The sequence below is a fragment of the Antechinus flavipes genome, chromosome 4 (genome assembly GCF_016432865.1).
Source record: "Antechinus flavipes isolate AdamAnt ecotype Samford, QLD, Australia chromosome 4, AdamAnt_v2, whole genome shotgun sequence".
Lineage (NCBI taxonomy): Eukaryota > Metazoa > Chordata > Mammalia > Dasyuromorphia > Dasyuridae > Antechinus > Antechinus flavipes.
Genome location: NC_067401.1, coordinates 39,835,113 through 39,861,840, shown reverse-complemented (window position 1 = coordinate 39,861,840; position 26,728 = coordinate 39,835,113). Strand labels below are relative to the sequence as shown.

The 26,728-nt window shown below is 34.5% G+C and overlaps 1 protein-coding gene across 1 annotated transcript in view; it reads right to left on the bottom strand.

The window, feature by feature from the left end:
* Positions 1-26,365, bottom strand: part of HORMAD1 (HORMA domain containing 1) — a 28,681-nt gene extending 2,316 nt beyond the window's left edge. Inside the window, exons 1-10 of the mRNA XM_051992753.1 lie at positions 26,279-26,365; positions 25,142-25,162; positions 24,958-24,984; positions 21,017-21,084; positions 20,422-20,573; positions 19,784-20,034; positions 13,582-13,645; positions 13,430-13,503; positions 11,488-11,571; positions 171-242 (exon numbers count right to left, since the gene is read on the bottom strand). Coding sequence (XP_051848713.1) covers positions 171-242; positions 11,488-11,571; positions 13,430-13,503; positions 13,582-13,645; positions 19,784-20,034; positions 20,422-20,573; positions 21,017-21,084; positions 24,958-24,984; positions 25,142-25,162; positions 26,279-26,314 — 849 coding nt within the window. The 5' untranslated portion in view covers positions 26,315-26,365. The remainder of the gene's footprint in view (positions 1-170; positions 243-11,487; positions 11,572-13,429; positions 13,504-13,581; positions 13,646-19,783; positions 20,035-20,421; positions 20,574-21,016; positions 21,085-24,957; positions 24,985-25,141; positions 25,163-26,278) is intronic.
* Between the last annotated feature and the right edge of the window lie 363 nt (positions 26,366-26,728).

Here is a 26,728-nt window from a genome sequence, read left to right as displayed (position 1 = left end):
AGATTTAAAGATCTTTAATGTTAAAGATAATAATATACTACATAACACATTAAAGTCCATTATCTTTCCTATTTATCATTTTAATGCTAGTTTATAGAGATATTTTGGTAGTTTACTTTTCATACGATATATACCACAGCAATAACTTTTCTGTAATCATATAAATTTACCTTTCTCCCAGATCCAGATCGACTCCTCTTCTTAGTTTCTTTACAAGTCTTCATTGACTGATTTCCATAAGCCTGAAAAGAGAAAAAATAATTGGTTAGCATTCAAAGTAAGTGAAAGGTACTTGGTCATAGGTAGATTTTCTCATCATTGTCATAACAAATTTCATGTTTAAAATTATGATAGAAACTTCAGAATTATGAAAAAGTAGATATAACCTTATTCTTCCCTGGAGGAAAACTTTTAAAATATAGACTTACAATATTCTTTAATTTTTATTTCCACTATATTGCTGCAGGATAATACATATATGGCAATATAAATATCATCACGATTTATGGCAATAATATTGAAAGCTATAGTTATGAAGATAATTGTAAACATTTAATAATTCATTGGACAAACACTTATTATGCACCTACTATATCTAAAGCACTCTAAGTACTGGAAATAAAAGGACAAATAAAAACTGGTTCTTGCATTCAAAGAGTTTATATTATACTCTACTAGAAGATGCAACATCCAACATAAATCCTGACAAGGAAATGATGTGAGATAACTTTTGCATTCTAAAGGGCTCCAAGGAGAGGGTGGCAAGTGAAGTGAGCCATGAGCAAAATTAAATGATTTCAAAAAGTGAAGGTAAAGAAGGAACTTTGTTTTAGGCATGGAAGACAGTTTGTTCAAAGGCATGAAAGAAATGATAAAATAGCAAGTTCTGCTATTAGCAAGGAGGCCAAATTGGTTGAAGGATAGTAAATAAGAACTCAGTTTAGAAAGGCTAGAGCCAGATTGTAGGGAGCATTAATTGCGTGGTGAAAAGATTTACTTTATCCTGGAAGCAACAGAAAGCCATTAATACTTTCTGAGAATTGAAATAATATGACCAAGATTATGCCTTATAAATATTTTAATAGTTATATGAAAGATGGATCAAAGAGGAAGAGGATTAAAAGCAGAGAAATCAATTGAGGATGCTGCAGCAATCCATTCCAAAAAGAGGAAGAGCCTAAACAATGACTGAGTGGAGAAGGATAATTCATGAAATGATATGAAGGTAGAATTAACAAAGCTGGGTTATAGATTGGATATGGAGGAGGAGCAAGGAAGAGTGAAATGTATCCCTAAGGGGATATAAACATGGATGACTGGATGAGCAACAGATTTAGGGAGAAAAATAACTATATCCACTATAGAACTGTTGAGTCTGAGAAACTAAATGGGACATCTAGATGGAAATGTCCTGGATACATAAGGTGATGTGGAACTGGGTTCAGAAAAGAAATTGAGGCTGGTTATAGATTTTTTTTGGTCATTTATATAGAGTTGATAATACTGTTCAACACATTTTGTCATATAAAAAGTTAATGTTTTATTTGTGTGTGTGTGTGTGTGTGTGTGTGTGTGTGTGTGTTTGTGTGTATTGCTGAGGCAATTGGAGTTAAGTGACTTGCCCAGGGTCACATAGCTAGGAAGTATTAAGTGTCTGAGATCAGATTTGAACTCAGGTCTTCCTGACTTCAGGGCTCGTTCTCTATCCACTGTGCCACCTAGTTGCCCCCTCTTTGTATAACTTCATGCTGAATTCAGAAATATAAATTGGAATTTCTTGAACAGCCACCATTGTGATATTTTGATCTAAATTCTTTCTATGAGGTATTCTCTAGACTCCATCAGCTTGTTGAAATGGTCTCTCTACTCTACCAGGAGTGTGCTAGCACTGTTAAACTGTATCTGCATTATTAATATTTTCTCCATCACTTATATCTAAACAACCAATAAAACAATAAAGTCCTGACAGTGTTTGTCCATTTCTGAGGTATAACTATTCACAGTCAAAATTTAACATCAGCTTTCACAAACTAGTATAAGCTAGCCATAGAACACCCCTGCACATGTAGATCTACTGCAACTGGCTGGGAAGAATCTTTTGCAATTGATCGCAGGGTGAGGACAATTGGCATCTTCCAGAAGGCTCTATCAGTTCCAGTTCCCTCTTTTTGCTTCATTTGTGTCTAATGGAGCTCATGATGAGAGGACCATGCTATAAAAGGAAAAAGCCCTTACGGCATTCTTCCCCTCTGGCCATAGAATCTTCTCCTCTCCCTTTCCCCCAAAATGAGCCTCTGTTCTTGGCCATTTTAAAAAATTTTTTCATAGTCAAAAGAATGAGCCACAGGAACCTGAAAGTCAGAATTGAAGTGGGATGTTGCTCCCAGTCTCACATCAATGTCCCAAAGAGCAAGGAATGATCTTTTAGGGTAACTTTTGGGACTTCAGCAGTGATGCCCCATCTAGATTAGATATTGGATGGACAAAATGCTATACAGTAATTGAACTGAGTTATGAGCTCCACCTTCCCCTCCTCTCCTCCCTGCTGATACTGAGGTGATAATGGGAGTATGACCTGAGATTATTAAGGGAAATATTTATATATTTGTTCTTGTTATTATCTATAAAATAAATATCCCTTTATAAAAGCTAGTTGATTTTAAGTCATTAAATGAAACTACTAGAAAAAGATAGTAGAGACTTAAGTCAAGGATATTTGATAAGAGAAATACCCCTACTCCTTAAGGTGTCCCCTAGAATCCTGTACCAGGATTCTGGGAAGGGGAATCAGAGCATCTTTGAAATACATGCAATATAAATAATAAAGTATGATTTGGTTAAGGAAGATAAGAGTGAGAAATCATTAGGTATTTATTTTGTGACAAGGCAGCTGAGACTTTGTTACTATCATATAAACTTTCAACATGAAGCAAATATTTGTTCAGTTCTGTGTCAGGGACCATTAAGTGAACAGCATTATTGTTTCCAATATTGTTTTCTCAACTGTCTTATATTTTGTAAATTAAATTCCCATTATGCCTTGTGTATAAATCATCTAAATAATTATTGTTATGTATATAGTAAACTGTTTTTTAAATCTGAAGCAAAATTTTACTCTTCCAGTTAAGAAAATATATTCTGGTTATAAAATAGGTTATCAGGAAAAGGCTCACACCCTTCATTTGTGCCACATCCTTTTGGTTAGACTATTAACTGACTCACACTGTATATTACACTGTATAAAATTTTTTACAACATTATCCCTTGCACTCTCTTCTGTTCCGATTTTTCCCTTCTCTCCTTCCACCCCCTCTCCTAGATGGCAAGCAGTCCTATACATGTTAAATAAGTTACAGTAAATCCTAGATACAATATATGTGTGCAGAACCGAACAGTTCTCTTGTTGCACAGGAAGAAGTGGATTCAGAAGGTAAAAATAACCCGGGAAGAAAAAAAATAAACATGCAAACAGTTTACATTCATTTCCCAGTATTCTTTCTTTGGGTGTAGCTGCTTCTGTCCATCCTTGATCAATTGAAACTGAGTTAGATCTCTTTGTCGAAGAAATCTACTTCCATCAGAATACATCCTCATACAGTATCGTTGTTGAAGTATATAATGATCTCCTGGTTCATTTCACTTAGCATCAGTTCATGGAAGTTTCACCAGTCCTCTCTGTATTCATCCTGCTGGTCATTTCTTACAGAACAATAATATTCCATAACATTCCTATACCACAATTTACCCAACCATTCTCCAGTTGATGGACATCCATTCATTTTCCAGCTTCTAGCCACTACAAACAGGGCTGCCACAAATATTTTGGCACATACAGGTCCCTTTCCCTTCTTTAGTATCTCTTTGGGGTATAAGCCTAGTAGAAACACTGCTGGATCAAAGGGTATACACAGTTTGATAACTTTTTGGCTACTCCTATATTTAACATCTATTTATTTAAGTTCACACTTGGACTTCTTTCCAGAAAACTTACATGCTATAAGTAACAAGCATGGGGAAAGCTTCGATCAAGAAATCACAAAAAAGAGAAAAAGTGGTACCAGGATAATATAACTGAAGCATCCACTTTTGGATGCTAAGGAAGAATGTTCCACAGGCAAAATACAATTAGACATTATCAAAAGCTACCTTTTAAATAATTTAAATAAGCATAATTTTGTTTAAAAAATTTAAACATCAAATTGTGATTGTATCAAAATGTGGATAATAGACAAAATCTGATGCCATATTTGAAAAAAGCACAAACATTATAGAATTCACTTAGTTTTGTGATTATCTTTTTTATTATTGTTGTCATGCCATGGGAACTAATGGGATTACAAGGTAGAGAACAGAGGGGAGATGGTTCAGGTTAGAATCTTGGGGAATATACTGACAATGAGAGAAGAGATTTATAAATAACTTAGCGTCACAGTGTCCTCACCTATATGGCAGCTAGTGCAAGAGGTCTCATATCTGTTAATATGCTTAGCACAGGGCTTAACACACAGTAGGTGCTATAGAAATGTTTTTCCTTTCTTTTCTTTCCTTCCCCTTCCTAGTATATAATAGATTTTTGGTAAATGTATGCTGATCAATCAATTGAGTAAATGATGAGGATATAAAGGGGTCTTAAAATGAAGATGAGTTCTTGTGAGATAAGGAAGAAAGGAGAAGAGGGAACTTATTAGTATGAGAAGAGATCCTCAGCTGAATGGATGAGATTGAGAGACTTCAGAAGAGATGGAAAACTTGAAATAGCCACTTGTGAGGAATGGATATTTATTAGGGAGGAGTAAAAAGATGTCTTATTTCAGTGAAGGCTTAGTTAAGAATGGGTAATAAAACTGTAGCAGTAGTTGGATGACTTCCTCTTGTACATGAATAGTAGCAAAGAAGGCAGACAGTGGGAATAATATGGAGTTAAGACTGTGGCAAAGGCATGAGCATGGGCAGGAGAAGGGAGCAAGAAACTCCAAGATAGAGAACAAGGTTAATTTGAACTAGTTCACTAAGATTCAAGTCTGAGAAGAACAGAGAGATAGGCAGAGCAGAGTTGGTGAGAGTTTGGGAGTACTGAGAGGTAGAAGAGCTGGAGATTCAGTTAAGGATAAAGGGTAGATTTAGGAAAAGGCAGAGAGATGAATGACAGGAAATTAGGATAAGAAAAAGAAATTTCAGAGTTCTTGAAAATGGAAACAGAACACTAGTGGGAGATAGAGACCCCAAACAATATAGAGTTGAAATGGAGAGAGGAGTAGGTCAGAGGAATTGATAAAATTGAGAAAATGGGACATTAGGGTATTTTGGAAACTAGTTTTTATGTAAATCGCCTACAATGAGGGCAAGATTTGAAGTAAGCAGAGATTTGAAATTGAAAGTTGAAATTGAAAAAGACTGTGGATTCCAATAGATAGAAGAAAAGAAGTATTTAGTAGGGCAGGAAGATAAGGGTCAGCAGTCCTCAAGAACTGAAGTGAGTGGTAAATTTGAATAGAGTGAATCTCAAAGCAGATTATTGAGTGGTGGGAGTAAAGTAAATATGGAAGTGGCAACAGGAAAATGTGAGAAGGTCCAAGAAATATTGGATAGAATTGTCAAGGCAGCAAGGTCTCAGTGACAGAAGTGCTTTCTCCAAAATTACCAAGTTTATTTCTTCACTGCCAAATCTGATAAGCCTTTTTCAATTTTAATCTTTTTGGCCTCTCTGCTCCACTTAACACTGTGATCACCTTCTCCACTGAACACTCAATTCTTTCCAGGTTTTCCTGACTAAGAATTCTCCTGGCTTTTTTCTCACCTGACTGCTTGGACTAATAGATTGTTAACTATACAAAAATTGGGTATGTTTTTGTTTTGTTTTTTAGTACAAAAAAAAAAAAAAGGACCCATAAATCAAGCCAATAGTATTAGAATCCTTACAAAGTGATGAATCAGTTTCCTAATTTAGCATGGTACTTAGAAAATTCTCTAGCTCACTAATGTATTTAAGTACTCATTGAAGTTCACACTTTTTGATTCACAAATCAGTATTCAGTATGAGATTTACAAATCAGAAACTCATAATCCCACTCTCAGATCCCATAATCCCACTCTCTCAGAAGAGGAATCAACCTTTGGAAGATCATATATAAGAAGCTGACAGAGGCTCAGTCAGAAGTTCAGTTGAAAAGATTGAGAGGAGAGCATCAGAAGAAGCCCACTCTCAGAGGCAGAACCAGATTCATTCACTTCATCTCACAACACTGTGGTGGCTGGCCTCCTGCACTTCCCCCACTGAGACCAAGGCTGATCTGAAAGGCTCTCCAGAAAGCTAGCCGAGCCCCAGGCAAGGAGACAAGACTTGGAACGAGAAAATAAACGTTTGGATTTTATCAGCTGGCTGTATTTGAAATGATTATTACTCTGAACTGAAACTAAGGCTGCCTCCAGAAAACCTCCCTAAGAAACCTGCTCCCAGAGAGAACCATCATATTTTAAAGAGGAGAACACCACACAATAGTAAAAAAAACAAAACAAAACAAAACAAAAAAACTCTTCCACTTCCCACAGAGACCTATACATTTTTTTTTTTTCATCTCACTGCTGAACTGTGTAGGGCTTAAAAGTTGACATTCACCTGGATCTAAATCTTCTGGAACCTTATGGAATCTCTAGGATTCACCATACCAAGAAAAGACAAGGTTCTGGTTTGCTCTTTCAGGTCAAGGTCTTTATTGTACTTATTGCTATTTGGCTCTGGCCTTTTCTCTAGTCCTCATTTCCAGAGTCGGACCATATTGGTATTTCTCCCTACTGCAACACCCCTATTGGTCCTCCTGTGGTTCAGCATCTCCATCTGGCACCTGTTCCTTCTAGAGTTGTATAGGTGCACTGCCCTTTAATGTAGGACTATTTCCAGGTAGTCTTGTAGCTAAGTAAGTCTATCTAGTGCCATATCCTGCCATGTCCTTCACTCGAGGGGCCTGTGAATGCAGCATTCTTCAATGAAGGCCTCTTCTGGGGATCATGTGCATCTTAACATCTCTGTCTTGTCTGGTCTGCCCCCACTTTCCAAGTCTGCATGGTGTGCTTAACTGTGCGTCTTCCATTTATGGCATGTGGTAATCCCTTATACAGAATAGGCTCTCCTATTTCTTAATGTGTTCTAGCAGTCTTCCTTGAAAGAGGGGGAAGAAGCTTACTCAGTTCTTTGTAAATACCTGCTATATGTCCAAAGAGCTAGAAATAGTTCCTAGGTTACTGATTCATTTTATTACTGTTTCACATCACCATTCACCATTTATTAAAACAATGCATACTCCCACTAAAAGTAGTCTTCAAAGAAGATTTGCCCAAACTAATAAAAATATAAATGGTTTTATCATATTATTTTGTAAACATCATCATTTTCCCTCCTATGTCCTAAAGTATAATCTAAGTATAAACTGCAGAGAGTTTTAGATTCTATTTTTCCATGCTTTTTCCCCTTTCACTTGCTATGATTAAGATCTTGTTATCATTAGGAATGTGTTCTTATCTCACTGAGAATGAAAACATGCTTGCATAATACATATTAAGGCACAATGTAGTACCTTCATTATAAACTGTAATTTATATTCCTATATCTCTGATGTGAACTTTGAGAATAAATGTTTTTTAATATGGATAAGAAAACCTGTTATTAAATTTTAAATTCAATGATAAGGGGGATGCAAGTTAAATAAAGTATCCTCTGCCCTCCCCCCCATAATTTGGGAAAACAAAAAAATGATTATAAAGATGTAATAAGATTAACCATTTGCAGAAGTTATTCATCTTAAGAGATATTTGTAAATATGATGCTAATGAGACTACGCTGTCACCTAAATCACATCATGGAAACATTAAAAACTATAACCAATGTAAAATAATAAGTAATCTGATTATAGGGAAGCTTAAACGAACACAGGTTTGTTACGAACTATACTTGCATGTGGCAGAAAGTAATTTATAACAAAAGAATTGAACTGCAGGGAATGAGGGCAGAAGCCTTACATATAATTTTCCCCTTTCCCCAGCCTTTTGTTCTTGTCTTTCCTTTTCTCATTCATTTGCTCTGGAGACTCAGGAAAAGTCCTGTTTCTCAGACCCATGTAACTTCTATGGAGTTTCCTTGGTTAATGGGCTAGCAAAAATAGTTTAGCTCTAAGTCAGAAAAAAGGCTGGGACAAACAGCAATTGTCAGGAGGAAATTCAAAAGAAAGTCTAGATGCTTATAGTTCTAACTAGCTGACTGGTTGGCTTGTGTTTCAAAAAAAGTTTAGCTCTACCGTCAAGCAGAGACTACTTTCTCCTCAAAATACTTAAGTTCTTAGCCTCTTTTTGCATCATAGACCCTGTCTTTGGCAGTCAATATGGTGAAGTCCATATGCTTCTTCCTTGAATCATGTTTTTAAGTGCTTATGATACCTTATGATACCTAAGATTACACAGGAAACTTAATTCTATTGAAATAGTTGTAGATATTTTGAAAATAAGTTCCAGACATCAAGTTAAGAACCTTCTTGGAAAGCAAAAGCAACTTTCCTCTGGCTTAGTGACTAAGTAAGGGTTCTACCTTTGAAATTTAAGCTAAAAGAGAAAGGACAGAGACCCATACTCATCCTCTTGTTGAGACCTTGTAGACCTTAGCTGAGGATTCTAGAAAACAGTTCAGGTAAGAGAAGTAGGAAGCAGATGTGTTATGGAAGGAGAGAGGAAGAAAGAGGGAAGGGTCCTGAAAAGCAGTACAGTGATAACATATAAAGTGTCACCCACATACATGAGCTGGCCATATGTATTCCAAATGGATATGCCTTTCCATGTGTGTGCCCAATATGCATTTTTATGTGTCTCATATATGATTGCCCAATATGCATTTTTTATGTGTCTCATATATGATCCTTAAAGGTGTCTACTCTTCCTATTGATGATAAATGAGTTGGAGGGATTGTCCATTTTTGGTGTCCCCAAAATAATATTTTTCTGGGGGGAGAATAAGCTAGTTCTGCTTTTCTTCTAGGCTATTTCATGAAATGTCTTTTCTTTGAATTCACTGTTTCTTTTGGCTGAATAGCAATGTCAATAATATCAACAGGGGTCTGTGTGGTGTCACTTTTCTGGTCCTAAAGGGAGAGGGGGGTAATATATAATTATGGTAACATGTTTCATGAGATAATGACACAATGACAAAAACATAATGGCTTACCTAGAGTCTAGAAAAGTTAGTGAGGCATTATATGAGATTTGTTTAAGGTAGCATTATTATATATTTTATAGAGTCAACCATTCTGATTTTTTGCACAGTGTTCTCTAGTCAAATTCTCTAGGCATTGGCTGGGGAAAGTGCAGCAGAGAGAAATGAGCAATGGACTGTATTTCTTGATTTGATTCTTGATTCTACTAAATTGTGGGTGATCCTACCCAACTTGGGCACATCATTTAGCCTCTTTCCCTGTGTCCTCATCTGTAAAATGGAAGCAGTGCTAAGTCTAAATCAAGACTTGTTTTAAGGAAAGCAAATTCTAAACTACAGAGTACTGTGTAACTTTGGCAGGAGCTCTCCAAGAACAGCTCTAGGAATTCTGTGAGTCTGAGCATAGCTTCCATGTCTTGGGGATTTATTGGATATTGCAGGACTGTGAGACTGAGTTTGCAAATAGTGCAAACCTGTGAAAAAGAAAAGAGAGTAGAAGCTGTGGAGAAAAGAAAAAGAAGAGATAGGAAGTGGAGAGGTCCCATGGTCAAGAACAGGCTTCCTAGGCTGGCATAACAGAGCTGTGGGATGAAAAGAGGAGCCTCTGGAACACAGCTGCCATGATGTATGTTTCTAAGTTCTGAAAACCTCAGAACCAACTTGAGGCTTCAGCTGAGTCCAGCTGCCTTAAATGCAAGCTGAATCCCTGCATATGGAAACAGAGAGCATGCTGAAAACAGTTTCCCCATCCTGTGTAAGTTTTTCTCAAGAGATTTCTGTCCTCATAGTGAGGAAGTATAGGAACTGTATATGTGAGGGAGACAGAGAATAGTTATACTCTTTTATCTCCTTTAGTTATTCACATTGCTTTTACGTCTTTATTAAATGTTTTTGCTATAGGATAGGATGATTTTTATAAGGTGGTCTGGTTCTCCTGGGTGGAGAATTGGGCATTATTTATATAATTTATTACTCCAAATATGGTCTGGTTCTCCTGGGTGGAGAATTGGGCATTATTTATATAATTTATTACTCCAAATAAGTATACTGAACCTGAATCTGGGAAAAGTAGAAAGGGATCAGTTATCAAATATTTCAGGGCCCCAATTGTTGCAATCAATCAAAAAACATTAAGCACCTTCTATGTGTTGACCATTATGCTAAATTCTGGGGGATAAATATAAAAAATGCACCAATCACTACTTTCAAGTAAGGTAGAAAAGCACATATAATACAACAAATACAAGTATATAGAAAATATAAGAGGAAGGAAAGAAAACCTCACCCCAATTAACATAAACCTAGAAAGCCTAGATTTTTTGATTGAGCCTATTAACAAAAAGTATAAAACTAGATACAAACAAATTTATCAACTTGGGAAGACTCATAATCAATAGAAAATAGACCAGATGGGGCTCATGAATGACATTATTTAAAAAAAAAAACTTCATAATTACCCTTAGAACTCTGAGACTAGCCCATTGTCTTGTGGAAACCTATTTGGCCTATATGAGAGGGAATTAGTGAAGCACCCCCATGAGTGCTATAAATATAAAGAAAATAATTACAAATAACTATAGAGAAAATCGGATACAAGATACTTTATAACTAAGAGTCAGAAGTGAGTAGAGAACAAACTTCATGGAGGACTTTGATCCTAGAAGATACCAGGAAGCCCCTGGAGTTTACTGAGTGGGAGGAGAAATGGTCAGACCTAGGCTTTAGGAAAACCGCTTTGGAAGCTAGATAGAGGCTAGACTGAAGTGAGAAGAGATGTGAGGCAAGAGTAACAACTGGGACGATATTGAAATAAGCCAAACAAAAGGTGATGAGAACTTGAACTAATGTGATGGCTATGAATGGAGAAGAGAATGCAAAGATTGAAAAGGTAGAAGATTTGTTAACAACGAATACATAGGATGAGTGAGAATAAAGAGTCTATAACACTGAAGTTGCAAGTCTGGGATACTATGAGGACAGTAGTGCCCTTGACAACAATAGGGAAGTTCAGGAGAGGGGAAGGTTTGGTGCTTTGGTTTATATTGAGTTTGCATGATCACCACTTGGTAAACTGGTAAAGCTGGGTTTCTAAAACAACAAAGCTAAATACCACATTGATTTGTGTTGACTTCTCTAAGATAAAGCTATCCCATAAATCTCAATTTGAGCAGTCATCCAATTGGCCACATCCTTTCAACTTAATATCATCTAAAAATTGCAACACCATTCATTATGATTGAGATTACAAAATAAAACAAACTAGTTTTATAGCTAGTTTATTCTGAATGACTTACCAGGTTACTCTGAAAAACCTTTCCACTTCTTGTTCTACTTTCAGACACATCAAGTTCTGAAGTCTTATTGATCAACTGCTCAACCTAAAACAGATAATACCATTTTAGTACAATACCACAAAATATCACATGTGAAAAGTGCATTTAAGAAATATCTTGTTCTAACTTTGAAAAAAATCAGAGATTAACATCAGAGATACTAAAGTAGTTTTAGTATAAGTGAAAGAGCACTGGGCTGGCTAGTTTTGACACTGTGTGACATTGGACAAGTCACATAAATTTCACAGGTCTCAGTTTCCTCACTTGTAAAACAAGGAGGTCAGTCTATAATAATAATAATGATGAAAACTAGCATTTGTATAGCATTTTAAGGCTTGCTAAACAATTTACCAACATTATCCCATTTTATACTCACAACAACCCTAGTAGATAGGTTCTTTTATTATCCTTTTACAGATGAGGAAAGTGAGGCAGATGGAGCTTAAGTGACTTGCCCAGGGTCACACAGCTAATAAGTATCTGAGGATGCATTTGAATTCAGGTCTTCCTGCCTCCAGGTCATATGATCTTTAAAGACCCTTCCTGCTACAGCATTCTGTGAGCCATATGTAAAATAATAAGAGTTATAATTATATATCTATAAAATCCCTTTTCGTCACAAAAATCTATGATTATATATGAATGGCCTGTAAGATTACTATAAAATGAACCTGCTAACTTCTAATAACTCTCTGCCAACTCAGTAGGAAGATTTTATTAAAGTAACAGGTAAATTGGTGGACATTATTTTTGAAGAACTGAAAATAAGCCAATAAATTATAAGAAATATAAGAAGTAGCTAGCCAGGGAGCAAGACCCTGAAGTCAGGGAGACCTGAGTTCAAGTTTGACCTCAAACATTTACTAGCTGTGTGACTCTGAATAAGTCACATAATCCCAACTGTCTCAAAAAAAAAAAAAAAAAAAAGACAAGAAAAAAATACATCTAGCCAAAATAAATAAATGAAATAGTTCATTCTTGGGAAATAAATGCTTTTTGTTTTCTTTTTAAATTTTTTTAATTTAAATTTTATTTAAATTCTTTTTAAATTAAATTTTAAAAAATTTAACCCACATCTGCCTTCTTTTTCCCTTCTACCTTCCTCCCCACCCCAACTGAAAACAAATATGTATGGTCAAATGAAATACATTCCTACAAGACCATATCCAAAACAATATATCTCCTTTGGCACCCTTTGTCCATCTGCTCTGTCAAGAGATGGGTAATCTGTTTTGTCACAGTCCTCTGAGAAGTATGGTTGTCATTATGTTGATCAAAGTTCTTAAGTTTTCCAAAGTTGTATTATCATTATATTGTCATAGTTCTGCTCATTTCACTCTGCATCAATTCATTTGTTTTCCTAGGTTCTCTGAAACCATTGTGTCCATTTCTTACAGCAGAATAGTATTCTATTACCTTTAGTATTCTATTACCTTCATATAATTTGTTCAGCCATTTTCCAATTAATGGGTGCTCCTTTAGTTTCCAGTTCTTTACTATTACAAAAAGAGCTGCTAGAAATATTCTTGAGCATATAGATCCTTTTCCTATTAGTTACTCTTTTTGGGGTAAAGGTCTAATAGTGATATTGCCATGCTGTAGAGTTTATTACCTTTTTGGATTTCATTCCAAATTGCTTAGTAGAATAGAACAATTTACAACTCTGTCAGTATGTATTAATGTACCTAATGTACCTGTTTTCCTACAAGGCCAACATTTATCATTTCCCCCCTTTTTTTGGTCAACTCTGACAATCTACAAGATAGAATCTCAAAGTTGGCTTAATTTTCATTTCCCTAATTTTTAGTGATTTGGAGCATTTTTTTCAAAAGGCTATTAATGCTTGGATTTCTTTTGAGAAAAACTGAAGTCCTTTTAAAGTGAAATTAAAATGTTTTTATACCTGATAATGAGATAATGAGTTTGGGCTTTCTTCAGACTTCATAATTTCATCTTCTTCACAAGCTAAACTTATTTCTGTAAAAACAATGAGATTAAAAATGACATAATATAGAAATTAAGAAGGTGAATTAATCTATATTTTCATAAACTTACCTCCAACTTCTGAAGATTCGTTTTTTCCCTGCTCTGTCACTTTATCACTACCGAAAAAATCTTCCTATATAGAAAGTATATAATGAAAACAAGAATGAAATGTACATATTTTTGAGAGACACAAAAACAGCTACATGGAAGTATTTTCTACCACAAAAAATTAATTTAAAAAATTTAAAAATTATTTGTATTTTAAACCTAACACCAAATAAATTTAGCATTTCTGTATGAATTATAATATCAAAGCTGATTACATAAAAAGCTGAAATATACAGAACTTAATTTTCTTTTAAAATATATAATAAATTTAACATGCAACCTTCAAAGTCAGCCTGCTTGTCTGTGATTTCTTCTGTTCTGTTTTCTTTGGAGGAAGAAGTGCACTTCATCCCTAGTTCTATCTTCCTTTCTTACTTCCTTCCCCCAAATTTGGAAAAAAACAAAATTCTTGTAACAAATATGTGCTAGTAATGCAAAACACAGTCCCACACTGTGTTAAATTAAAATGTACATCTCATTTTGCATCCTCAGTCCGTCACCATTCTGGAGTGATGGTTTACCATCTATCCTCTGGAGTTGTGGTTATTTTCAATGTCTTTAAGTCTTCCAAAGTGTTTTTCTACAAAATGTTATTACTATATAAATTGTTCTCAGAGTTCTCTCTTCAGTGTGAATTAGTTTATGCAAAATTTCCCAGATTTGTCAAATTATATCTCATGATATTTACATATTTTTAAACAAATTTTTCATTTAAAGGTTAAACATAATTATGATACTATATCTGCTGCATGCTTACAGAAATGTAATTCTTGCAAGTGATAAGTGTTTCTCATGAAAATGTGATGCTTCTAAAAAACGGTACCAGAGATCGAATTCAGTATCTTCAATTGCCTACTGGTTATTCACTTCTCCATTTAGAAAAATTATTAGCACCTTAAACTCAGTATGTCAAAAAATGTATTATCTTCTTACCCAAATCTGCTCTATTTCCAGTGGATGGTCCTGCCATCTTTAAACCTTGTAGCCACCTCTGACTTTCCTTCATTTTCCACAATCAGAAACTGTTAATTTCATCTACTATTTTCGTATTTAGAAAGATATGCAGTGTAATGAATAGGTCAATGGACCTGGAAGTCAGAAAAACCTGATTTCTAATCATACTTTTAACAATAATCATGTGAACCGAGAGAAGCACTTATCTTTTTAGTATATGTGCTGCTGAAGCAAGCATAGAGATGCACTTATCTTTACTTTTAAGATTCCTCATCTGTAAAATAAGGCTAAGAATATCTCACAGGCTTATCACTCCAATATTCAAATAATGAGACAGATTATACATTGTCAAGTCCTATTTTGCTCTCAATCCTGTTCTCTCATTATGTTTGGAACAAGGGGCCACAGGAGCCTTTCTTTGAGATTTCTGGTTACCTCATAGATAATACCGCAGCACACAGACTTCTTATTGTTATCCTGCCTTTAATTTTGTGGCCAAACCCTATTTTGTGCAGGCAAATGATTTGTCTAATGAAAGCCCCTTGTAGCTCACTTATGCTCACTGTACGATACCCAGAGAGCCTTTCTGGGATCTCTAACCTCAATCTTTCAGAGACAATGATTTATCATGATTTGTAGTCATACAATAGCAGCATTAAAATATGGATTTTAAATAGATAAGCCTTAATTTGAAGAACAAATGGAGATTATTAAAGGAAATTTGCAATATCTCAAAATTTAACCTATTCTTCCTCTGTTCAATTCTGTGTTCAGGTCACTTTCTATTTTCAGTATCTGTCCAAGGTAAAAATACTGCTTTATAAATATAAAAATAAAATATTAAAATATATTTATACATATAAAATATGAAGCTTTATATGTTTTATATATTCTAATATATATGACTAGAATTTTCTTCATTTTTTTGGTATAGATAGAGCAAACTTCTGAATTATAAATCTCATTTAGGAAGTTTTGCAGTATTCTGGCCTTCATGCAATAAGCACAATATTATATGCAAACATGACCATCTGTGAAACTTTCCTATCTTGCTTCAACTAAAATACCATTAGATCTTTTCCCTGACAGTTATAAACAAACACCTTTGTGAGCATGTTATCTCTCTATAACATGACTTGCTAAGGGTCACACAGCTAGTAAGTATGTGGTTTTGCACTCTCATCTTGACTCCAGCTACAAAGCACTATGTAAAAAATATTTAGAGTCATCCTGGAGATACAGTGTATACAGCACTGGGCCTGGAATGAGGAAAACATTAGCATATGCTGAACTCTATTCCTGAAATGTCTACCCTTCCAGCTGTTTTTTTCTTTTAAGTTTGCGAAGTGCTTTACATGTTAACTCACTTGCTTTTCGCAACAATCCTTGAGGTAAGTACTAGGGTTACCTCTCTTTTACAGATGAAAAAACTGCCTGAGAGAGATGACTTGCCCAGGGTCAAACTGCTAGTAAGGCTCTGAGGCAGGATTTGAATACAGGTCAGCATGTGGCAGAGGACCTGAGGAATAGTAGGCACTTAATAGGTGCTTGGTGACTTGACTTCCTGACTTCAAGTCAAATGCTATGCTTAACATGCTAGCAGTTGAATTCCTTCGTAGCCTATAAAAATCAATTCAAGTATCACTTATTCATAGGATTACAGATTTAGAGCTGGAAAGGAACTTGGAGGTGCCTTTAATTCAATCCCCAAAACTTTACACATGAAGAACTAGAAAAGGAATTTAGGAAACACATCACAAGTCTGGCACAAAAGCTTATTTTAGTAGTCAAGTTCATATGCTGGAGCTCTATACCAAAAGCACAGCAGCCTTCTTCACTTGCCTTAGAGTGATAATTTCATTCTTCAAAAAAGCTGAGGAACTAAAAAGGAGAAATTCTATTTGGGACCTTATTCTCACTAATAGGAAGAAAGTATATCAATAGAGTGGAAATTATATGAATCCTGTGGAAAGATGGCATTTTTTGCCTCAAATTTCTACTGAAGGAGAGGTAATGAAGATTATATTATGACCTAAGTGTGACATTTCAAGGATGAAATTCTAAAGACACAAAGGGAAACAATTTCAATAAAGAGAAAAAATAAGATCTGTCTGAAAACATCACTAGGTGAAAAGGAATTTAGTAACCAAATCAGATTATAAAAATAAATTTCAAAACACAGAGGTAAAGCCAGGCAACAGAGAATTAAAAAAAAAACAAAAAACTAGGCAGTCCTATAAAAATAGTAATAGGCACACTCAAGCTCAAAATGAGCTTAGTCTGGCAAGATAATTTTTTTTTAAAATTATAATGGAAGAAAGAGGATGATCAAAGTGGTTCTTCAGGAGATCAGGATGATGATTGACATAGAATTAAAAAGGCGAACTGCTGATTTCTTCTTTGGTTTTCCCTGTGGAGAATGACTTTTATATTGGAAAAGATAAAACAGAAATAACTTATCTGTAGCAGATACCCAAGATAAGGAGATGCCCAGAAAGTACCAACTGCCCTTTCTGAATCCAAGTCACTTGGCCCAAATGGATGACATGCTTGAGTCTTGAAAGAGCTGGCTGAGATGATGACTGAATCACTGTCAGCAAGATGATGGAAACCCATCTTTTATAGTTGTGAAAAGGGAAGATGCTGTTTTGATTTTCAAGAAAGGGAAAAGAATGGGGTCTGTAAATTACAGACAGTCCAGCAAGCTTGATTTTGATTCCTGGAAAATTCTAGATTGGATGGTTAAAGATACAGCATCTAGGAAGGGAAGCAGTGATTACAAGCCAATATGGTCTCTTCAAGCAAAGGCAGACTAATCATGAGAGACTAATTTCATTTCCTTTTTGATAGAATTACTAAATTAGAAGTTGAGAGTACTGTGGATATAATTTGTCTAAGTTTTACCAAAGCTTTTAAGAAAGTTTCTTGTGAAAACATTTTAAAAAATAAACTCATTTTTAGTTTTCCTAGAAATACTCTAAATTTTTCCAGGAAAGAATAAAAACTAGGTTTTTCCTCTGAAATTGAGTAAGGATGATAACTCAACCCTATGAGTGTCTTTTTGACTAGAATCTGAGGGAGAACCTTGAGAGAAGGAATTGTTTTTTTTTTTGTTTTTTTTTTTTTTTCTATCTACATCTCCCGGGGCTTACACAGTGCTTTGTATAATAAGCACTTAAGAAATGCTTCATTCATTCATTCATTCTGCAATATTATGTAGCAGCCAAAAAGCTAATGTAATCTTGAATTGTATTGAGGGGAGCACAGCTTCCAGGAACAGAAAGAAAATAGTCCCAGTATGAAAGGGACCGTATGTGCCAAAATATTTGTGGCAGCCCTGTTTGTAGTGGGTAGAAGCTGGAAAATGAATGGATGCCCATCAATTGGAGAATGGTTGAGTAAATTGTGGTATATGAACGTTATGGAATATTATTGTTCTGTAAGGAACGACCAGCAGGATGAATACAGAGAGGCTTGGAGAGACTTACATGAACTGAAGCTGAGTGAAATGAGCAGAACCAGGAGATCATTATACACTTCAACAACGATATTGTATGAGGATGTATTCTGATGGAAGTGGATCTCTTCGATAAAGAGAGCTAATTCAGTTTCAATTGATCAAGGATGGACAGAAGCAGCTACATTCAAAGAAAGAATACTGGGAAATGAATATAAACTGTTTGCATTTAAAAAGAAAAAAAGAAAGAAAATAGTCCCAGTATAATTAAGGCATCCCTGCTTCAGTACTGTGTTCATTTCCGGAAACTACTGTTTGAGAAGGTCAAAGATGAGCTGGAGATTGAATCCACATGATATTAATTAAATCTTATCTAGTAATTATATAGTGCTTGAAAGTTTGCAAAGTACTTTATATGAGTTTCACAACTCTGGGAGGTAGGTATTACTATCCCCATTTTACAGGTAAAGAAATAGGCAGACAGAGATTGAAAGACTTGCTCAGAGTTACACAACTGGTTACTGCCAAAACAGATTTGAACTCAGGTCTACTTGACTTCCATTACACCATCTTGCGTTTTACTACTCCATTTATTCCCTCATTTTCACAGTTGTAGTCAAAATCTCTTATTTTCTATCCTTTAGTCTCATCTTGGCCCTTCCAATCTCATCTTTTCTCATTTGAGCACCATGCTTAAATGAACTATTTTTATTCTCCTCTCAGTCTCATATTTTGAAGTCTCTTTCTTCCTCCAAGGCCCAACTTGGGTTCCATCTTTTCTCCAAATAAAAATCTCTTCCTATTTCAAATCACTCAGAGCACTCTGCCTAATGACTCTTTAATATTTATCACATCGTTCCTTGCACAGGTTTTTTGTTTCCAGGTATTCCCCTGCCCAAGATCCTAAGTTCTTTAAGAGTATCATCTACATTAGGTGTCTTTTTTGTATCCCTAATACCTAAGATTAGTACATTGAACATTATATTTTCAAAAAGGGTCATGGATAAAGAGACGTAATGAGGTCTACATCAGAACATAAATCAAAATTGTTGAAATAAAGATTAGCATCACTGGAAGCACTGAGCCAGATATCACCACTTAGCAAATCACTTCTTACAGATCCTATCTTTCTCCTTAGTCAGAAGATTGCAAGTGACAGAGTAGTATGAAAAATAATTTGTATGCCCCATTAATATCTAAATAATACCTGAGCATACTTTAAAGGACATATATTAAAGAACTTGAAACATTTCAAGATAATTGCACTAAAAAACATTATATATCATTAATAAAGGTTAGTAGGGAAATTTTTTTTCTTCCTAGTTTGAATTATCTTTCTTTCAAATGAAGTCTATAATAATAATAGCTAACTTTTATTTAATAATATAATGTATTTAATAAATTTAATATTTAAGGTTTACAAAATATTTTTAAAATACTATCTCATTTTATCCTCATAATAACCCTGGGAAATAGGTACTTTTATTATCTCCATTTTATAGATGAGGAAACTGAAGCAGACAGAGATTAAGTTACTTGCCCAGAGTCACATAGCTAGTTAAGTATCTGAAACTGGATTTAAATTCTGGTCTTCCTGACTCCAAGTACAGCACTCTATCCAACATGCTACCTAGACTGTACTGAATGAAGTTCACAGAAGATAAGGTAAATGATCTTTCCCTAACCCCAATTACCAGAGTTAAGAGTAAAACATAGTGCTAATATCTGTTATAGACCTTCACAAAGTCTTACATTCATAAATTCTTCTTCCAGATCATCTTTATCCATCAGGATTTCCTGCAATGGTGTTTTTAACTGTTTTTGTGTTAATATTGCTTTATCAATGTTCTCCATTCGTTCTTTCTCAGTTGTCACTTTCACTTTCAGGGAATGAAAAGGTGTTGGAACTTCCCCAACGTTTAGGTACATGGGTTCCCCCTCAAATAATACTCCTTCACTGTCACCTTCCTTGAAACCAGGTGGCTGGTAATCTGGTGGTGTAACTACCAAAAAACACACATATATAAATAAATATAAACTACATTTCTTATGAACGTAAGGAAAAATTAATAGTACAACTCACAAGGCCTTTTCTGAGTTTTTAATATAATAAGTAACTCATAGTCAAATAAAATATATATAACTAAGAGAGGTTAAGTGCCCCTAAAACATATTCTTGTCATTGGATTAATATATATAGTATTCACTACTAACACTTTATATAGTTAAATTATTCCAAGCCACTTTCTCAAATATTGACAATAGGAAGATTCCTGAAATTTATAAGTGGTATGACTACAAGACCATATAGCTAAAGGACAGTTAAATTCAATTGTTTCAATAATAAAATCTGTTTATATTTGCTAAAACAAATTGCAATGTAAATGTACCTTCATCATAGTAAAAAAGTTTCATTGTCAAACAGACATCATTAGGTAAAGGTCCCATGTTCTGCATCAGAACATAAATCTTGCGAATTAAGAGAATACTTGCTTTCTTTGTGTCAGAAGATGAGAAATTGGAACTACTGCCTTTGCTTTTACTAAAAAAGAAAAAAAATTGGAGAAATTAAGGTAGCAATAATTTATATATCAGACTTAATGTTTTAAAATATATTCAAGTATATCAAAACATTATTCAAGTAAAAACTTTCATGAAAATAAACACTTATTTTCAAATTTAATAGTACTTTAAAAAAACATTCAAAAGAAACTAGAGTTGTATAATTTTACTTCGTTCCAATTCCCAAATAAAATAGTTAAGTAATTTCAACACTTTTCTACTCGTTCAGATTTTTCATAAGACTAACATTTCCTGAGAAACAATTATGCTGTAACACTACAAAAGGATCACAACTCTAACAGCTTTACATTAGTGGGCAGATAGGATAGCTTGAATAGCTTCAGACAGTAACTTTTATATTAGTTTTATTAATAGAAATAAGTAAAACTCAGTAAGGAAGAAAAAAAACTAACAGAAAAATACCTTGTGAGATCCATGACTGGTCCATTGCTGGTATACTTGAATTTAAATTGATAACATTCTGAAATTGTCTTAAAATACAAAAAAAAAAATTATAGTTATGTATCTAATATAGAATGCTACTTTTTTTTTTGCTGAGGCAATTGGAGTTAAGTGACTTGCTCAAGGTCACATAGCTAGGAAGTGGTTAAGTGTCTGAGACCACATTTGAACTCAAGTTCTCCTAACTTCAGGGCTGGTTCTTTATCCACATGCCATCTAGATGCCCCAGAATGTTAGTTTCCAAATGTTTATCTGATGCTTTGATCTGGCTATTAAAATGTAAAGATTGTAAATTAAATAGAATTGAATTAAAATGGTTTTCATATTGACTACAATTATTTTTTAAACAAAAAGATAATGTGTAAAAAAAAAAAAAAGGGTGAGCAAAGGATATAACCATCTATGGCTAACAAAAAATGTTAAAGTACCTGTACATAATAGCAAGTAGTCTCTTTAGATCTCAATTTTTTCATTTTAAAAATGGAGATAAAAATACTTGCACTGCCTACCTCACTGGGCTGTTGTAGAATTAATTAAATAACATTTAAATTCCTTTGTAAATTATAATACAACATGAAGACATAAGCTATTATTTTAAATTTTTAAAAATTACAAATATATTTGGATATTGCTTTATATTGACTTGTTTATTGTTTCATTTACTCACTACATTAGGGATCCATAATTTCAACCCTTCTATCTATGCCTTTGTAGATAATCTTTATGTACTACAAAAACCAAAAATATTTATCTGGTGTCCAACTCTTTGGTAATGATGGTCTTCTCCTAATTTGTCTAGCCTAGTCTTTGGGTAACAGATACACTGTCCCTGAGCCCTTATTTATTTATTTTTTACTTTATTAATATTTTATTTTATTTAATAATAACTTTATATTGACAGAATCCATGCCAGGGTAATTTTTTTTACAACATTATCCCTTGCACTCGTTTCTGTTCCGATTTTTCCCCTCCCTCCCTACACCCCCTCCCCTAAATGGCAAGCAGTCCTATATATGTTAGATATGTTATAGTATATCCTAGATACAATATATGTTTGCAGAACTGAACAGTTCTCTTGTTGCACAGGGAGAATTGGATTCAGAAGGTAAAAATAACCTGGGAAGAAAAACAAAAATGCAGATAGTTCGCATTTGTTTCCCAGTATTCTTTCTTTGGGTGTAGCTGCTTCTGTCCATCATTTATCAATTGAAGTTCAGTTAAGTCTCTTTGTCAAAGAAATCCACTTCCATCAGAACACATCCTCATACAGTATCGTTGTCGAAGTATATAATGATCTCCTGGTTCTGCTCATTTCACTTAGCATCAGTTCATGTAAGTCTCTCCAAGACTCTCTGTATTCATCCTGCGGATCATTTCTTACAGAACAATAATATTCTATAACATTCATATACCACAATTTACCCAGCTGTTCTCCAATTGATGGGCATCCATTCAATTTCCAGTTTCTAGCCACTACAAACAGAGCCTGAGCCCTTATTTAAAGCTTGAGAGCAGTTGACAAAACGTGTATTGTGGTGATATGTCTTTAAGAACTCATGTTCACTACCACAAAATGGTACTGAGGGTAGGGCTTTATGGTCAAAGTATAAGAAAGATTATATATTTATTTAATCTTTTCCCCAGTCAGCCTAAGACCCAATTTCTGCACACCCTCTCATCAAAGCAACAGTACTGTCATTCAAATTGCCTGTAGAGAATGAGATTAAATGTCATATTCCACTATTATCAACATAAATTTATTATCTTCTATATCATAAAACTCACATTTCCATAGCCTTTTATGATTAATAAGGCCTTATAATCATGTGCATTTTCATTTGGATATCCAAGAGAATCAGAAAAAAATAAATTTTCTCCCTTCAAGGAATGTTGATATTTGATTATTTTCTGCATAATTTAAGACTTTAAATGGAAAGGGACTTTTTTCTAATTCTACTCTCGCTTCAGAATTGGAACTCTCCTTTGTTTTATTTTTACTGTCTTTTTAAATTTCCCTACACCTTTCTCTTCATTTCTGACCTTTTCTTTTCCCTGATTGGAATATGTTTCAAATTTTAAATGATGAGTAGCAAAAGGACTAAGTATACTTATTCAGAGTTTGAAGATCAAAAAAAATGTTAGTTTCTTTTGTCTGACCAAGTATTTTTGGGGTTTAGTAAAGAAACAGTATTTTATAGAAAGTCAAAATGGTATAATAAAAAGCAGTGGACAAGTAATCCCAATACAAACAGCATCACTGCAGCCTTACATCATTCTACTGAAACTGTTAGGTCATTGTCCCAGGAGATGGTCTCTTTTTCAGTTCTTCTCCTTGGCCTTTCGGCAAGGGTAATACTATTTTATTGTTTTTTTCCAATTGGTTTGTTTCTCCTTCCATCTTCAGAGACCACACTTTCCTGGTTCTTTTCATACATCTCTGCCAACCTCTCTCCCTCTCTTCCCCACTCCTTTTCCTGCCTACTTACTTTCCCTCCCCACTCCCATTCCCTCTTTCTCCCCCTCACTCTTCCTCTCCCTTTCTCTCTCTCCTTCCTTCTCTCTCATTTCCTAATCCTTTACCAATCTCTTAATGTAAGTGCTCCCAAATGTTTGTCTTTGGTCCTCTTTTCTTCAATTTTTATACTTTCTTCCCTTGACTATGATTTATTTCCAGGGCTTGGCTTCAATTAGTACACTCTATGCCGCCAGCTCCCAAATCTCATAACTCTATGAGATTTAGTAGCAGAACAAAAGTTAAAGATCTTATAACCTAATCCTTTTATTTTACAGACAAGAAAACTAAACTTCATCTATTTACTTCACTTCAGTATGTCACCAAGGACTCAGAACTCCATATGTCCCAAGCCAAGCTTATATTTTCACTTCAGACTTATTGCTTCACTATTTTATTGCTGGCATTATCATTAATTGTCCCTCTCTTAATCAATCAGTTATGAGAGGCAGGATGGACAATATCCTTGAAGCCAGAAAGTCCTGGACTGAAGTCTAGCCTCTACTATCTCTTGGCTGTGCAGACAAGACATTTAACCTTCCTTGTCAGCTCTCCAACACTCTTAAGTTACAAAAAGAAGTTGAGTTCTCTTTCTCTGCAATTCTTTATATCAATGCACATCATATGAATGCAGTTATTGGTCTTAGGTCCCACCATCACCAGGTCTCCCACATCTCTCTCCCTCTTCCTTCTATTTCACTCCCAGAAAGATGAGTAGAGACATTCACCTCCTCCCCCCATTAGCCTCCTTAGTCTTCTTGCCTTCCTACATCTCCTCAGTATTGCTTCCAGAATACTCCCCCTTGCACCTGCATTTGGCAATGCCTCCCCTCTGCTCAGAAACTCTTAGTAATTCCTTTTTGTTGACTGAGTAAAGCTTGAAGCCCTCTGCCTGGTATTCAAGACCCTACACGGCTTTTCCACTTCTCTTTCTCCTCTCCCCATCAGGCCTGTCCTGCCTCCTTCCTTGATGTGTGGGGGCCCTTCAGGCCTCCGCTTCTGAGCATGTGTGGAATCCGCCCCTCCTGGAATGCCCACTTGCATGTCAGGTTGTCGACAACCCTTCTCTGAAGCACTTCTATAACTCTGTGTCCTGGGCCTTCCTATCTCCGTCCTACTCCCCAGGTACTTACAAGGCGCCCTCCTGCCACCGCCAGGCGCACCCCTCACAGCAGCCCCTGCTGCTCTCCGTCCTGCCAAGCCCATGGAGCCCCTTTGTGGCCCTATATCCCTCAGTCTTAGCTTCCTTATCCAGTAAGGAATTGTGTGAAAGCTCCTGAAAACTAAAAAGTTCTCTAATATCTTCCTTGTGTTATATTACAAGTCGAAAACATAAAATCTTTTTAGGCATTAAAAGCAATGCATTATTTTACTTATCAATTAAACTTACCTGAGGGTCTTCTGGATTGCTGTATACCTGTAAAAAATAATGAAAAATTATTTAAGACTAAGCCTATTTTAATTAAATTCATTAAGGAAATTCAATAAAAGAAACTGATTAAACTATCTTTAATTTTGAAATTATTTAGAGAAGGCCAAATTAAATAATCTTGAAAAGAATCAAAAATACTTACTGCCAGAACAACCATTCTTAGCTGAAATACAAAAACAAAAACAAAAATTTTGTAAAATATTTGACGATAGATCATAACATTTTAAAACTACCATTTCACTATGCTTCCAATAGGAAATTACTATGGCATTAAGTGAGCTACATGAACAGATGGCTTAGGAAAACCCTCCTGTCCCCCAATTATCCCCTATCAATTTACTGCTCAAAATTTCAGAACAAGAGATGTAAACAATAATAATCAGAGGTGGGTTTTTTTGGCTTAAATCAAATAAGAACTTTAAAACCAGTTTTAAAAATAAATACTGAGAAATTTAAAATGTTAATATATCAATAATCTATACTTTTACATGAATGACATGGCAGCTCCTTTTCTAGGAGCTAGTTTTATGAAAGAAAAAGTAAAACACGAATGCCTAAAATAGGAAGGAAAGAGACCCTAATAAAGTGTTTGAGAGAGCCCTAAAATAGGGAGATGAATTTTGTTACAAATAGCTTATTTCACCAGTTTTTCTAGGACTAAATTTCTGTATAAATGTATGTACATATACATATATATATATATGTGTGTATATATATATATGTATATATATACATATATATACATACACACACACACACACACACACTTATGCTTATATCAAATTTTAGTTAGGTTAGTATATTAGAAATATGGCGTTAATCCTCATTAATGCAATCTCTGTTAATTCATATAATACATTCCATATTTGACACTATGGTTAGAGAATATGCTGAGGAAGTTATGGAAAAAGAAAGCTTGTGGAAAGCATACTAATCCACACATAATTAACTGTTTTAAATGTTAATATTTTTATTTATTTATATTTAATACTTATAATATTAATATTTTAAAACTTTAATATACTGTTTTAATAATCATTCACAACAAAACAGTTCTTAATCCACTGATTAAAATAAGGCTGTCAGGACTTGGGAAAACTTCTTTAGTATTAATTCCAATTGATAGAAATGACAAAGTAACAAGACTATTTCTTTATAAATATTCTGTAAATCAGTTTTTATTTAATTTGGAGTATACCTTTTTTAGTTCTAATGAGTAATCCTTTAATATAATACTGTATCTACAGATATAAAAAGTAAATGACGATGGAAGACTTACATATTTTTTCTGCAAAGCATCATAGCATCCTAGCATCCTAAAAAAATCAAATGTTATTTGTCTTCTATCCTGAACTCTTGCATATTTCAGTTTATTTCCAGAAAATTAAGTTCTTTGCATAAGTCTTCAAGATAGCTCATTATAAAAGTGATTTTAAAACGGTTTCACTGTTGTAGTTAACTAGAGTCTTCTCCTTTACACAGTCTGGAAAAATTATAAAATTATAGCAGGAAATAAGAAATGAGACAAGAGGAATTATTCTAAAGGCAAAAATGAAGATTTTAGCAGCCATTGGAGAAGAGGGTAATGAGAGGTAATTAAGAAATTGAGTATATTGTATTGTTATATGATATGAGAAAATAGAAATTTGAATATATAAACTAAAATGAGACTTGAAGAAACATAATGAATTCGTAAGGGCAGAATGGTTCACTGAAATTCAGTTAAATA